General features: G+C 40.5%; 1 protein-coding gene and 1 long non-coding RNA gene across 2 annotated transcripts; both read right to left on the reverse strand.

Annotated features, from left to right (window-relative positions):
• Nucleotides 1-318: 318 nt before the first annotated feature.
• LOC135476951 (rRNA methyltransferase 1, mitochondrial-like) lies at nucleotides 319-9,586 on the reverse strand. Its single transcript, XM_064757098.1, has 8 exons — nucleotides 9,579-9,586; nucleotides 8,472-8,532; nucleotides 7,738-7,817; nucleotides 6,275-6,371; nucleotides 3,851-3,989; nucleotides 3,707-3,748; nucleotides 1,337-1,471; nucleotides 319-703 (listed from the first exon to the last, which is right to left on the reverse strand). Exons 1-8 carry the CDS (start codon nucleotides 9,584-9,586, stop codon nucleotides 654-656), a joined length of 612 nt encoding a protein of 203 aa, XP_064613168.1. The 3' UTR covers nucleotides 319-653.
• Nucleotides 9,587-9,654: 68 nt separating this feature from the next.
• LOC135477182 (uncharacterized) lies at nucleotides 9,655-13,830 on the reverse strand. Its single transcript, XR_010445144.1, has 3 exons — nucleotides 13,543-13,830; nucleotides 11,858-12,069; nucleotides 9,655-9,707 (listed from the first exon to the last, which is right to left on the reverse strand). It is a non-coding gene; the product is annotated as an uncharacterized LOC135477182 (long non-coding RNA).

The raw sequence follows: 13,830 nt of genomic DNA on the forward strand, positions 1-13,830 counted from the left end.
ACTGTACAATTTTCAGGCACAACACCGTACTGCTCACAGTACAATTTTCAGGCACAACACGATACTGCTAACAGTACAATTTTCAGTCACAACTCTAAACTGCTCACAGTACATTTTTCAAGCACAACTTCCATACTACTCACAGTACAATTTTCAGGCATAACTCAGTACTGCTCACAGGACAATTTCCAGGCACAACTCCATACTCCTCACTGTACAATTTTCAGGCACAACACGGTACTGCTCACTGTACAGTTTCAGGCACAACTCCATACTACTCACAGTACAATTTTCAGGCACAGCCCCGTACTACTCACAGTACAATTTTCAGGCACAACTCCATACTCCTCACAGCACAATTTTCAGGCACAACACAGTACTGCTCACAGTACAATTTTCAGGCACAACTCCAAACTGCTCACAGTACAATTTTCAGGCATAACTCAGTACTGCTCACAGTACAAGTATTTCCAGGCACAACCCCATACTCCTCACAGTACAATTTTCAAGCACAATACTGCTATACTGCTCAGAATAAAGTTTTAGAACAAACTTCCACACTCCACAAAGTGCATTTTTCGGAAACACTTCCATATATTCCTCGTGGTTAGATGGAAGTCCACCTTTACTGGCCAATGCCACTTGATCATTGCTTAAGTCCTCTTCTTCATCTTCAACACAGTCAAACAATGCAGCAATATGCCTGCAAAAAATTAATGTATGTCAGAACAGTAATTTTGTCCTTCTCCACAATTTGCAGACAGTTTCCAGAAAATTGTTGGTTTGACATTTTATATTAACTGCACATGTTTTCAGATAATTCATGCAATTTGCAATAACCCATAATGGCTGTTTTGTTTAACAATATATAGAAGATATCCGGCGACAAGGTCTTTAAGTCATATTTATCTAGGCCACTGAAACAGTCTTGGAGACAAAGAATACAGAACAGATTTGATGTAAGCAAAGGAAATTGTATTTCTACCAAGAGTATTTCATTGCTCTGTCATGATCAAGACGACTACAGTACATTTCAAACTGGGTCCCCCCTTCTCTCGTTTGTAACGTAAGCCATCTAAGACACTCATGTGCACTCTCACCTACGCTGGAGACCACATTTTGTGTTCATATCTTTATGTCACACGTGGGAATGTCTGTCAGTAACTTGCCAAAGGTCAGCTGTTTACATGTACCTTGTGCACAGTTTCCATAAACTAACAGCCATTTTATAACTGGAAAAAAAAAATCAGGCAACAATCACATAAATCAATTTCAAAATGGACAGCAACTATTACCATTTTCAGTCCCTTTTCCATTTTTCCCAGACACTGCTCACCTGTTGCCACGGAGACATTGAGTGAGTCTAGCACATAGTTGTCTCCCTTGTCTGCTGTCCTGTCTGCCAGCTCAGCGTAGACGATCTGATCACATGCACGGAGGACCTCCACTGGTAGTCCTGACCCTTCATTACCTACAAGCATCACTGATGTATTGATCAACTACATATACAAATAGGAGGGCAGATACATTTATCACTTTGACTCATTTCACTTGCACCGGGTCAGCTGATTCAGTTAAACTGCTTTAAAAATCAAGGAGTGAGTGAGTGCTTGGGGTTTAACGTCGTACTCAACAATTTTTCAGTCATATGACGACGAAGGAATCCTTAGGGTGTATGTCCGTGCTTTCTTGTCGCAGGACGGATTTCCACCGCTCTTTTATTTAGTGCTGCTTCACTGAGACGACTTACCAAAGGCAAGTAAGCCGCCCCACCCGAGCCATTATACTGATACGGGTCAACCAGTCGTTGCACTATCCCCTTCATGCTGAACGCCAAGCGAGGAAATTACAACTTTTTCTTTTAAAGCCTTAAGTGTGACTCGACCCAGGATTGATCCTGGCTCTACCACTCCCGAAGCGGACGCTCTACTAACTGTGCTATCCGGGGAGGTAAAAATCAAGGATGAGGCCTTCAGACATCAACACTGTAAATTCCAAGGCAAATCACTAAATCTTTCAGAAATTCCCCTCATTCAATTACAATGGAAGAGATAAGGCCATTCCAAACAATTTCTAATTATTTGAAATAGACTTAAAATTGATAACATGGCTACAAAAGAACTTGCCTGTATGAGACACATGAAAGCAAAACTTCAGTTAAATGCATAAAGAACTGAAAATCATATCCCAGGTGTCACTGTGCTTTGCATGTAAAACTTAAGGTCAATACTGGACACATCCAATTAACGAATATCCCCCTCGTGCTCTACGTGTGTGCAAACTCTCAGCTCAAAACCTGCAGTACTTTTTGAGATACCACCCCGAACACTTTATTTAATAGTTACGGTACTTAATTTTGATTGGTGTTTTACGCCGTACTCAAGAATATTTCACTTATACGACGGCGGCCAGCATTATGGTGGGAGGAAACCGGGCACAGCCCGGGGGAAACCCACGACCATCCACAGGTTGCTGCAGACCTTCTCACGTACGGGCCGGAGAGGAAGCCAGCATGAACTGGACTTGAACTCACAGCGACCGCAATTGGTAAGAGACTCCTGGGTCATTACGCTGCGCGCTAACCGACTGAGCCACGAGGCCCCGCCGGTACTTAATATGTACACACCGAACCTCGTGCTACTCTGCTCTACATGTGAGCAAACCCTGAGCTCAATACATGTCCTACATCTAGGGAAACCACCGCTGACACTTTGTTTAACATTGATTCTTATGCACAATACACTACTTATTTATTTATTTATTTATTTGATTGGTGTTTTATGCCAAACTCAAGAAAATTTCACTTATACGACGGCGGCCAGCATTATGGTGGGAGGAAACCGAGCAAAGCCAGAGGGGAAACCCACCTTCCCACGTACAGCTGGAGAGTGAGCCAGCATGAGCTGGACTTGAACTCACAGCAACCGAATTGGTGAGAGACTCCTGGGTCATTAATCTTGCACTAACACAACACACAAAGTCAGGAATTCAGTCATTTACTGTACCTAATATGTACACACTGAATCAACAATGGGATGTGACCCTCGTGCTGTTGTGCCCTACATGTGTGCAAACACGGAGCTCAATACCTGCAGTACTTTTTCAGATACCACCCCTGTTTAACATTTGTTTAACATTGCTTTCTCTTTATAATGGACACCGACGCTCAGGGTGCAACATAAGCTATGCCTATACTTTGTACAGGGGAGTTAGTAAATGGGGACAAAATGAGCACCAACTTTCAGACTGGAAAGTATTTTTCATGTGCATATACGAATGATATCTAATTTCAAGAACAAGGAGAATATAGTGGTGGAAACAGGTTTGTAAAAGGTGGACAAGAGTTCCTGCTGAAATCTGATTTTACGCACTCGTAGGTATTGTCCCTCGTATCAGTTTATCTTCGTTAACTGAAAATATATTGACAAAAAACTGAAGAATGTTGACGAACAATGAAGAATTGTTGACGAACAATGAAGTATGCTGACAAACAATGAAGTATGCTGACAAACAATGAAGTATGCTGACAAACAATGAAGTATGCTGACAAACAATGAAGTATGCTGACAAACAATGAAGTATGCTGACAAACAATGATAAACGTTGACAAACAATGATAAACGTTGACAAACAATGAGAATGTTTAAACAGTGAAGTATGTTGACAAATACTGAAATATATATTGACAAACTTTTCATGCACTCACCAACAATTAGTATTGTGGGTTTGTCAAAGGAGTAGTCCTGCACTGGTATAGGTTGGTACATGTAGTCAGCCCATCCTGTAGCCTTCTCCTGCTCCTCCTATCTGAGACTGATCAGTCGCTAGGCTACCGATGGCATCTCCTGACTCAGGAGGTTTGTCAGGCACCGTGCTACTGGTGACACCCCTGGCCCTGTCGCTATCCCCTCCGTCATCCCAGATGTGCGTAGGACTGGCTGGCTCTGACCAGTTGTACCAATGACAGCCCAGCCAAGCTGCTGCTGTGCCTACAAGTGTGATTAAAATGATGATGAAAAAATGATGATGATGATGATGATGATGATGACGATGACGACGATGATGACGACGATGATGATGGTGAACTAATATTAGTGCATCTGGCTAAAAAGTGAAAACAAAAACTGAATAAGTACCGTAACACATAACGGTCATCACACATTTAACATATTTGCTGGTAAAACTTACAATTTTCCAGTAGGATATCATCAGATGCACTTTGCAAAAATTCTCAAAACACCTTTGTAAAATCAGTTGAACTCGAGGATGATATTTTAGGTGAAATACAATATCTGCACAAACACATGATACTGGTGTATGGTTGAAGACTTAAGCTTTGATTCCTTTTTTTAAACAATATTTTCGAAATTTGATGCAGAACAATTTTCATTTTAAGTAATAATTATTAAGACTACCTATACAATTTTTATGATAATCTGTCATTTTGTGGAATAAGACAGGCTTCATAACCCTACCTGAAGAACGCCTGTCATTTTGTGGAATAAGACAGGCTTCATAACCCTACCTGAATAACGTCTGTCATTTTGTGGAATAAGACAGGCTTCATAACCCTACCTGAAGAACGCCTGTCATTTTGTGGAATAAGACAGGCTTCATAACCCTACCTGAAGAACACCTGTCATTTCGTGGAATAAGACAGGCTTCATAACCCTACCTGAATAACGCCTGTCATTTTGTGGAATAAGACAGGCTTCATAACCCTACCTGAATAATGTCTGTCATTTCGTGGAATAAGACAGGCTTCATAACCCTACCTGAATAACGCCCGTCATTTTGTGGAATAAGACAGGCTTCATAACCTACCTGAATAATGTCTGTCATTTTGTGGAATAAGACAGGCTTCATAACCCTACCTGAATAACACCTGTCATTACGTGGAATAAGACAGGCTTCATAACCCTACCTGAAGAACGCCTGTCATTTTGTGGAATAAGACAGGCTTCATAACCCTACCTGAATAATGTCTGTCATTTTGTGGAATAAGATAGGCTTCATAACCCTACCTGAATAACGTCTCATTTTGTGGAGTAAGACAGGCTTCATAACCCTACCTGAAGAACGCCTGTCATTTTGTGGAATAAGACAGGCTTCATAACCCTACCTGAATAACATCTGTCATTTTGTGGAATAAGACAGGCTTCATAACACTACCTGAATAACGCCTGTCATTACGTGGAATAAGACAGGCTTCATAACCCTACCTGAAGAACGCCTGTCATTTTGTGGAATAAGACAGGTTTCATAACCCTACCTGAATAATGTCTGTCATTTTGTGGAATAAGACAGGCTTCATAACCCTACCTGAATAACGCCGGTCATTTTGTGGAGTAAGACAGGCTTCATAACCCTACCTGAATAACGTCTGTCATTTTGTGGAATAAGACAGGCTTCATAACCCTACCTGAATAATGTCTGTCATTTTGTGGAGTAAGACAGGCTTCATAACCCTACCTGAAGAACGCCTGTCATTTTGTGGAATAAGACAGGCTTCATAACCCTACCTGAATAACATCTGTCATTTTGTGGAACAAGACAGGCTTCATAACCCTACCTGAAGAACGCCTCTCATTTTGTGGAATAAGACAGGCTTCAAAACCCTACCTGAATAACGCCGGTCATTTTGTGGAGTAAGACAAGCTTCATAACCCTACCTGAATAACGTCTGTCATTTCGTGGAATAAGACAGGCTTCACAACCCTACCTGAATAACGTCTGTCATTTCGTGGAATAAGACAGGCTTCATAACCCTACCTGAATAATGTCTGTCATTTCGTGGAATAAGACAGGCTTCATAACCCTACCTGAATAACGCCTGTCATTACGTGGAATAAGACAAGCTTCACAACCCTACCTGAATAACGCCTGTCATTTCGTGGAATAACATAGGCTTTATAACCCTACCTGAATAACGTCTGTCATTTCGTGGAATAAGACAGGCTTCACAACCCTACCTGAATAACGTCTGTCATTTTGTGGAATAAGACAGGCTTCATAACCCTACCTGAATAACGTCTGTCATTTTGTGGAATAAGACAGGCTTCATAACCCTACCTGAATAACGTCTGCCATTTTGTGGAATAAGACAGGCTTCATAACCCTACCTGAATAACGTCTGTCATTTCGTGGAACAAGACAGGCTTCACAACCCTTCCCTGAATAACGTCTGTCATTTTGTGGAGTAAAGACAGGCTTCATAACCCTACCAGAATAACGTCCTTCATTTCGTGAAGTAAGACAGGCTTCACAACCCTACCTGAATAAAGTCTGTAATCTGCTGGTTAATGCTGTAGATGTCAATCACCTCCATCACACCAGCACTGGCCTTGGAGACGACAGGTGTCAGAGAGCAGCTGAATACACAAGTACATGTACATTACACCAGAACTGGCCTTGGAGACGACAGGTGTCAGAGAGCAGCTGAAATACACACACACTTGTACATTACACCAGAAACTTGGCCTTCAAGACGACAGATGTCAGAGAGCAGCTGAAATACACAAGTACATGTACATTACACCAGCACTGGCCTTGGACACGACAGGTGTCAGAGAGCAAGTGAAATACACGTGTACCTGTACATGTACACCACACTTGCACTGGCCTTGAAAACGACAGGTGTCAGAAATCAGCTAAAATACACAGTCATATGCCTGTACATTACACCTGCACTGGCCTTGGAGAGAGCAGCTGAAATACATGTGCAAACCTGCATGTACATTGCATACGCAAACTCACGGAACATACATGTACACACAATTATACTTCTGTCTTATAAAGGCTTCATAACTGTACCTGAACACAGTATGTAAATGTACATTTGGGGTTTTACGTCATAATAACAATATTTCAGCCATATGACGGCAAGGAGTCACTAGGTGTGTTTACTTGTACTATGACGTCTTGTGGCAAATGCATGCCGCCAAAGTGCTGCCCGCCACAAAAAGTGTCATGCCCAAGACACCAGACAGGACAACTCCACTCAGTCACAGGTCAACCACACGTGTTGCTCCATCCTGTCAGTGTTTGTGACCCAAGCTAGGCACAATAAGAACCATTATTAAAATCCTTTGATATGACCCAACCCGATCGCTCGCTAATGTAAGGTCCCCCATACAGAAGATGCAACCAGATACACTGACACAAAATCTAATCACTGATCAGTGATGTCATTTTGCAAAACTGAAGTATCACACAATGTTCATGTAGGTGACAGTAGATCTACCCAGATGACAAAAGACGCTCTGATGCCACCAAACGTTCCAACGAGTCAGACATATACTCACAAGAACTTTAAGAAGGCGGACATGTATACTGTGCTTGTGTCAAAAAGTGCATGAATAATGATGTTATGCATGAATAATGAATAATGATGTTATGCATGAATAAGGATGTTATGCATGAATAAGGATGTTATGCATGAATAAGGATGTTATTAGAAATGTTCCTAAATAAATGTCATGAAAATTATCTCCCTTTGGCAATAGTGAAAAAACAAAAGACCATAAAAATAACTGAACATAATCAGAAAAATAACTGCATAGGTCTAATGTTGCTCAAACCTTTTACATTTTTGACCTTCCTATCTCTGCGCTGCATGCATACTTCAGCCAAATTTAACACATGATATTAAAATGAAAAAACAATGTGCATAAAAGACTGTAGATTGACAAGTTACAATATGAGATGTTAAACAAGCAACCAGACTTCATTCAATACCTATTCTGAGAGGTCTTGAGGATTTTCTTCACACCAAACAGATAGGCACTTCTGAGAACTGCTCCAAAATTCATTGGATCCTGCCAAAATATAATATAAAAGATAATATAAAAATACTTTGACATTTTGTTTCCAAAAACCTCCATTACTTCATTTATTCATCTGACTGATGTTTTAAGACATACTCATCTATATTTTATTTTAAATATTCAACTATGGTATACGTCAATGTAACATTAATGAAACAACGGCCTGAAGCAAACCATGAACAGTGCTATTGAAGAAGATCATCTCACGTACATATACGTGAGTTTTCCTAACTTGAAGTCCCAGTGAAATCAGTAGGAACTGTATTCAAACACACCGTCTTATTAGTATTGGCGAGTGGTAGTGTCTAACGTGGACCCACCACATGCTGTAGCCAGCAGGGACAAAACAGCCTTTGACAACACCAAATAAATTTTTAAAAAATTCCATAATTCATTTATAAATTTATCTGGCTGGTGTAAAATGCCATACTATATGTAAATACTTTTTCCTCTTATGGTAGAGACCCATTGCCAATGTCAATGGGTGAAGACCCGTGCAGTAAACCAATGTTTCCCCGTGAACATGTTCCAAACAAGCCTTATAAACCTAACTAGTCATACTGAAGAAGATAACTGTTTCAACTCGTTTTTGGAACTGTCATTTTGTTTTACAGTTTAGCCCTGTTAATGCCTATATGAAAGTACCTGTACTTGATACAACACCAACCACAGAGCCTGCCTGTCGGTTTCTGAGGGGTCTTGAGGCCTAGTAACATCAACATCAAAATAAGTACATTTAATAGGATTACGAGGGAATAACACGTTGACAGGGGAATAAAATGTTGATGGGGGAATAACACACTTGACATGGCATTAACATGGATGACAGGGGAATAACACAGATGCCACACGAGAAAAAACATCAATGACTTGGGAAAAAACGTGGATGACAAGGGAATAACACAGATGGCAAGGGAATAACACAGATGACAAGGGGAAAATGTGGATGACAAGGGAATAACACAGATGGCAAGGGAATAACACAGATGACAAGGGGGAAAATGTGGATGACAAGGGAAAAACACACATAGCAACGGAAAAACACAGATGACAAGGGAATAACACAGATGACAAGGGAAAAACATGGATGACAAAGGAACAACACAGATGGCAAGGGAATAACACAGATGACAAGGTAATAACACAGATGGCAAGGGAATAACACAGATTACAAAGGAAAAACATGGACGACAAGAGTATAACACAGATGACAGGGGAATAAAACAGATGACGGGAATAACATAAATGGCAAGGGAATAACATGGATAATGGGAATAACATAAATGGCAATAGAATAAGTCAGATGACAAGGGAATAACATGGATGAGAGGGTTAACACTGATGAAGAGTAATAACACTGACGAAGATATATAAATTATAATATATAAAGTTTACTGAATGTTGAATTTAAAACCCACATGCAAGACTTGGTTTCCACTGTGCATGTTAATATGTCATTGTAGATGTGGGTCTATTCAAGCGCAAACTCTGAGCTGAACTAACTAAATTTCATACATACCCTGCTTCACCTACATGTAAAGTTGTTTATTTATTTGATTTCACTGCCATGTATACGACAGCAGCCAGCATTATGGAAACCAGGCAGAGCCGGAGAGAACTCACACCCACAGGTTGCTGACAGACCTGCCCACATATTGTCGGAGAGGAAGCCAGCATGAGCTGGATTTGAACTCATGGTGACCGCATCAGTGAGAGGCTCCTGGGTCACTGTGCCATACTGAACACACTAACCATGTCATCACAGAAGGCAAAAAGCTGATTACATTTAACACATACACATGTAAACTACACATCTTTGTGGCCAGTTTCCTGTGAGATGTAGGGGAGGGCTTTTAGCCTGGACACATCAAGACAGACACCCTATGGGAAGAATACACAACACTTTACAGGCATGTTTATTATGAAACCACAGGGTTCAGAGTAAACCACCCACCTTATGGCAAGTTACTCATGACTTTCCCACATGTAACACACATCAATGGCAGATTTGTGGAAGGTAAACTTCATGTACAACCGCACCAGGGAACATTATATTCAGCTTCATGCCAACCATGCTCATAGCACAATGGAAGCAGAAGAACTGCTCAAATTCCCTGTTTGAAAATATGATTGAATCAATGTCTTTGGTGACTCTTAAGTGACAGGGGGCCTTCGTGGCTCAGTTGGTTAGCGCGCTAGCGCAGCGTAATGACCCAGGAGCCTTTCACCATTGCGGTCGCTGTGAGCTCAAGTCCAGTTCATGCTGGCTTCCTCTCTGGCCATACGTGGGAAGGTCTGCCAGCAACCTGTGGATGGTCGTGGGTTTCCCCCGGGCTCTGCCCGGTTTCCACCCACCATAATGATGGCTGCCGTCATATAAGTGAAATATTCTTGAGTACGGCGTAAAACACCAATCAAATAAATAAATAAATCTTAAATGACAGACAGGTACAGCACCTTAAAGTGACCATAAAGTCTGCCAAAATATATGCCTAGAAAATTTTGATATACGACACAAAAATATATCTAAAAAATTGTAAAAAGTTTTGAGAGCCGAGAAGATGAAGTTTAGCATTGGGGATATGGCACTGACGGTCAATTCACTCTGAGTAGCCATGTTATAGAAGCTCTTATGAACTTGGCCAATCACTAGTGCTGTCAGTGTCACATGATAATTGGCTGTCACATCAAAAAAGCCATTAGCTCTCGACTGTCAGTGTGTTTTCTTAAGTGGATAGACAGATATTGATGCAATAAATCGAATCTTGCAGGTTAGTTTAAGAGTTAAGCTGATGCATTTTGAGCCGCACATTTATAAGCAGGAAATGAGAACAGCTGCCCGTGTCACACTGCGTACGTGTTGGGCAGGACACTGCAGTGACTTGTCAGGGTGAGCTGGCAAGAAAACCGCCGAGGGAGAGACATTGCTTGAAGAAAAAATATCATGACTTTGCATTATTTTTCCTTTATCTTTACAGATTTATTACAAAAATATCTCCCCAAAATCTGAATGAAAGGGTCTGTTATCAATCAGAAGGTGCTGCTATGTTCAGTAAATTCCCTGAAGTCAGTACAGGCCAGCTACGCAAAATGCTTACACCCATGCAGGACGAGGATAAGCAGAACCTCTAAAACATGACGCCTATGTCCACGACCATCGCCCTGACTGAGCGCCACACTAAACATCGCCCTGACTGAGCGCCACACTAAATGAAACATCGGCCCTTTGAACGCGGAACAGAGCTGATACTCTTTTGTTGGGTGACGTCACTCTAGATAGCTATAACATGGCAAAATGGCGTCACCAAATGAGTGGTCAGGTACTGACAATTGTTTGCTATTCATTTTGTTGCTAAGCGATATAGAATTTTTAAAATATTTTTAAGACATTTGTGGAATATTACTTTATGTTCACTCTAACCTTCAAGCCATGACCAGATCCTGTCACCATTTTTTCCTTTTTTTTTTCTTTTATGATTTATTTAAAAAGGCTCTACCAGAGAAAAATCAAATTTTTGGTGTTCTTTTACGATAAGCCAAGAAATTATCTTTCACAAAATACCAGACGCATATCCGCATGTGTTACCATTCAAAATCGTTAAAAATATTTTCATAAATCTCTAGTATAGCCTCTATCCTTTTTACATAAATTCCAAATGTGGTCAGTTTTATGGGAGGACAAAACTGACATGCACTGGTTAAACCAGCGATCTCTGGCAAATTTTCCATGTTTACATGTGTGCACATCATAGTGGTAGAAAACAAGTTTCAAAGAAACGGCAGACTGCATAACCAGACATGAATGACTCTTTTCCACGTCAAAGATTAGGTCAGAACCTGAATTTGTGTTTCCAGATGATTGAAAGGTAAGTACCTTAACCACTTGGCCACAACCCCGCCCCTGCTTCAAGTTAAAAAAATCTTGCTAGTTCACTTGAATCAACACACATTCCTATATGTATACATATACAAGTTCCAACGAGGTCACTTAGTTATTATAATCATTATGCACTCCTTTAAAATAAGCCTACCTGATGTGGTCTGTAATTTGTACACCTGTCAATCTGCGACAATGACAAATGTTTGATGGGTATCCTTTTCTCCTCTGCAAGGGACATCACCTTGTGCACATCAGCTGAATGAGGGTTATCTCCCTTTGCATGAACATACAAACAATGAGCACTTCTTCTGCCAAACTTCAAAGCAAGCAGCACTGGATGAAGGCCAAAACAGCATTTCTCCCCTAGAACAAAAAAAAAAAACAAGTAAATTTGACAATTAGAGTAGTTTCACTGCAACTGACAAATATACACTGTTACCATACTAATAGAAGCAAGCAACAGTTGCTCAGAAAGTTGAGCTTGAAGTTTGACCTACTGGACAGGTACATGTACTTCACATGTATTTATAATGCTGTACTCGAGAGGTTTTCTGCTGGTCCGTTTTATATTAAATTGCAGTAAACAAAAGTCCCCTGATTCGCTTCCAATTAGCTACACATACAAAACAAACTTTGTGACACAAATGAGGCTAACTGCACTCAGATGTTGATTTTATCATTTGGCCTCAATGGCCCTGAGTTTATGGGCTGTGGCCAGAATAATGCCATTAACTAACAAGTGGCTTCATGATATTTCAGCGTGAACTAAACTTAGATTTTTAATAGATTTTTGTTCCATAACTTCATACGTACAAGCATGAATTTATTAATAGCAAAGTGTCTGGCATGCATTAATGGGGTTTGACAGATCTAACCCAAAGAGTTCATCACATGTCCTGCAACATACATAAAATAGATCCTTTCTAAAAATAATTCTAAGATTCATTTCTTGTTTAATGTTGAGTACAAATCTCTGATACTGTAAGGTTTGCTTGTGTTTTTTATGCTCTTGTACTTGTTTTATAAGGCCATCTCCACATGCTTAACACGCTCTGTATTACATATGAACGTACGTACATCTCTTGCTCAATATAAGGCTGTGTGTTGCCGGACACTCTATATGCACTTTATTAATCCCCAATAGTCTGTGACTTGTATAATACACGAATGGGAACACCTTCATGTTTATAACTGTAAACCAGATCAGTACAATAATATGGCTTTGAGAGCGGAAAAAGCTGCAAAATTTGAAAAGTTTCATCAGCCTGACTTTCAAAATTATGTACAGATAGGTGCATTAACAGCTTGGTGAAAAATCTGGGGTGACACATTTTTGATTGTAGGCCCTATTATGTACCCAATCCCTTACTGTATTTATTTATTTTCGATTTGACTGGTGTGTTACACATGTACTCAAAAATATTTGATATATACAACAGCAGTAACCATTATGGTGGGAGGAACCCGGCATAAGCCAGACTTGAACTCACAGTGACTGCCTTGATGAGAGGCTCCTGAGTCATTGTGTATTGTAATGAAGCGTGTGATAATAAGAGAGAGCTCAGAGGTGTGGCATTAACAACACATACGGACAACTAATAAGATTTGAGAACACAGCAACAAGATGTTCGACCACAGAAACAAGATCTAGAGGACGTGACGTTCTAGATGTAGGTGCATAGTAGCATGCATATATGAACAGAGTAACAAGGCACACATGTATGAACACAGTAACAAGACATCTGAATGCAGTAACAAGACATCTGAATGCAGTAACAAGATACATGAACGCAATAATGAGGATTATGAACACAGTAACAAGATGTGTAAACTTGCTTTATCGCCGGAACATTGCCATGTCTCTTATCTTCTTCACCACTCCAACCTGGCCTGCGCTTTCTTTTTCCTAAACCCGGTAAAATGTCTTCACTTCGCTCATCATTGTTCTGTCGTAGTTCCTGCTCGATTTGGAGTAAATCCAGTCCCCCTGACTGACCGTCCCTGGCCATGTCCTCGTGGTGAGTGGCATGACTAACAGGTGATTCCCTTGAATGGTACTGTCGCTGAATCGATTCACCGCAGTAATTCATCTGCTTAAATTCTCGCTCCTTTTTTCTCTCATAT

Source organism: Liolophura sinensis, chromosome 10 (assembly GCF_032854445.1).
Source record: "Liolophura sinensis isolate JHLJ2023 chromosome 10, CUHK_Ljap_v2, whole genome shotgun sequence".
NCBI lineage: Eukaryota > Metazoa > Mollusca > Polyplacophora > Chitonida > Chitonidae > Liolophura > Liolophura sinensis.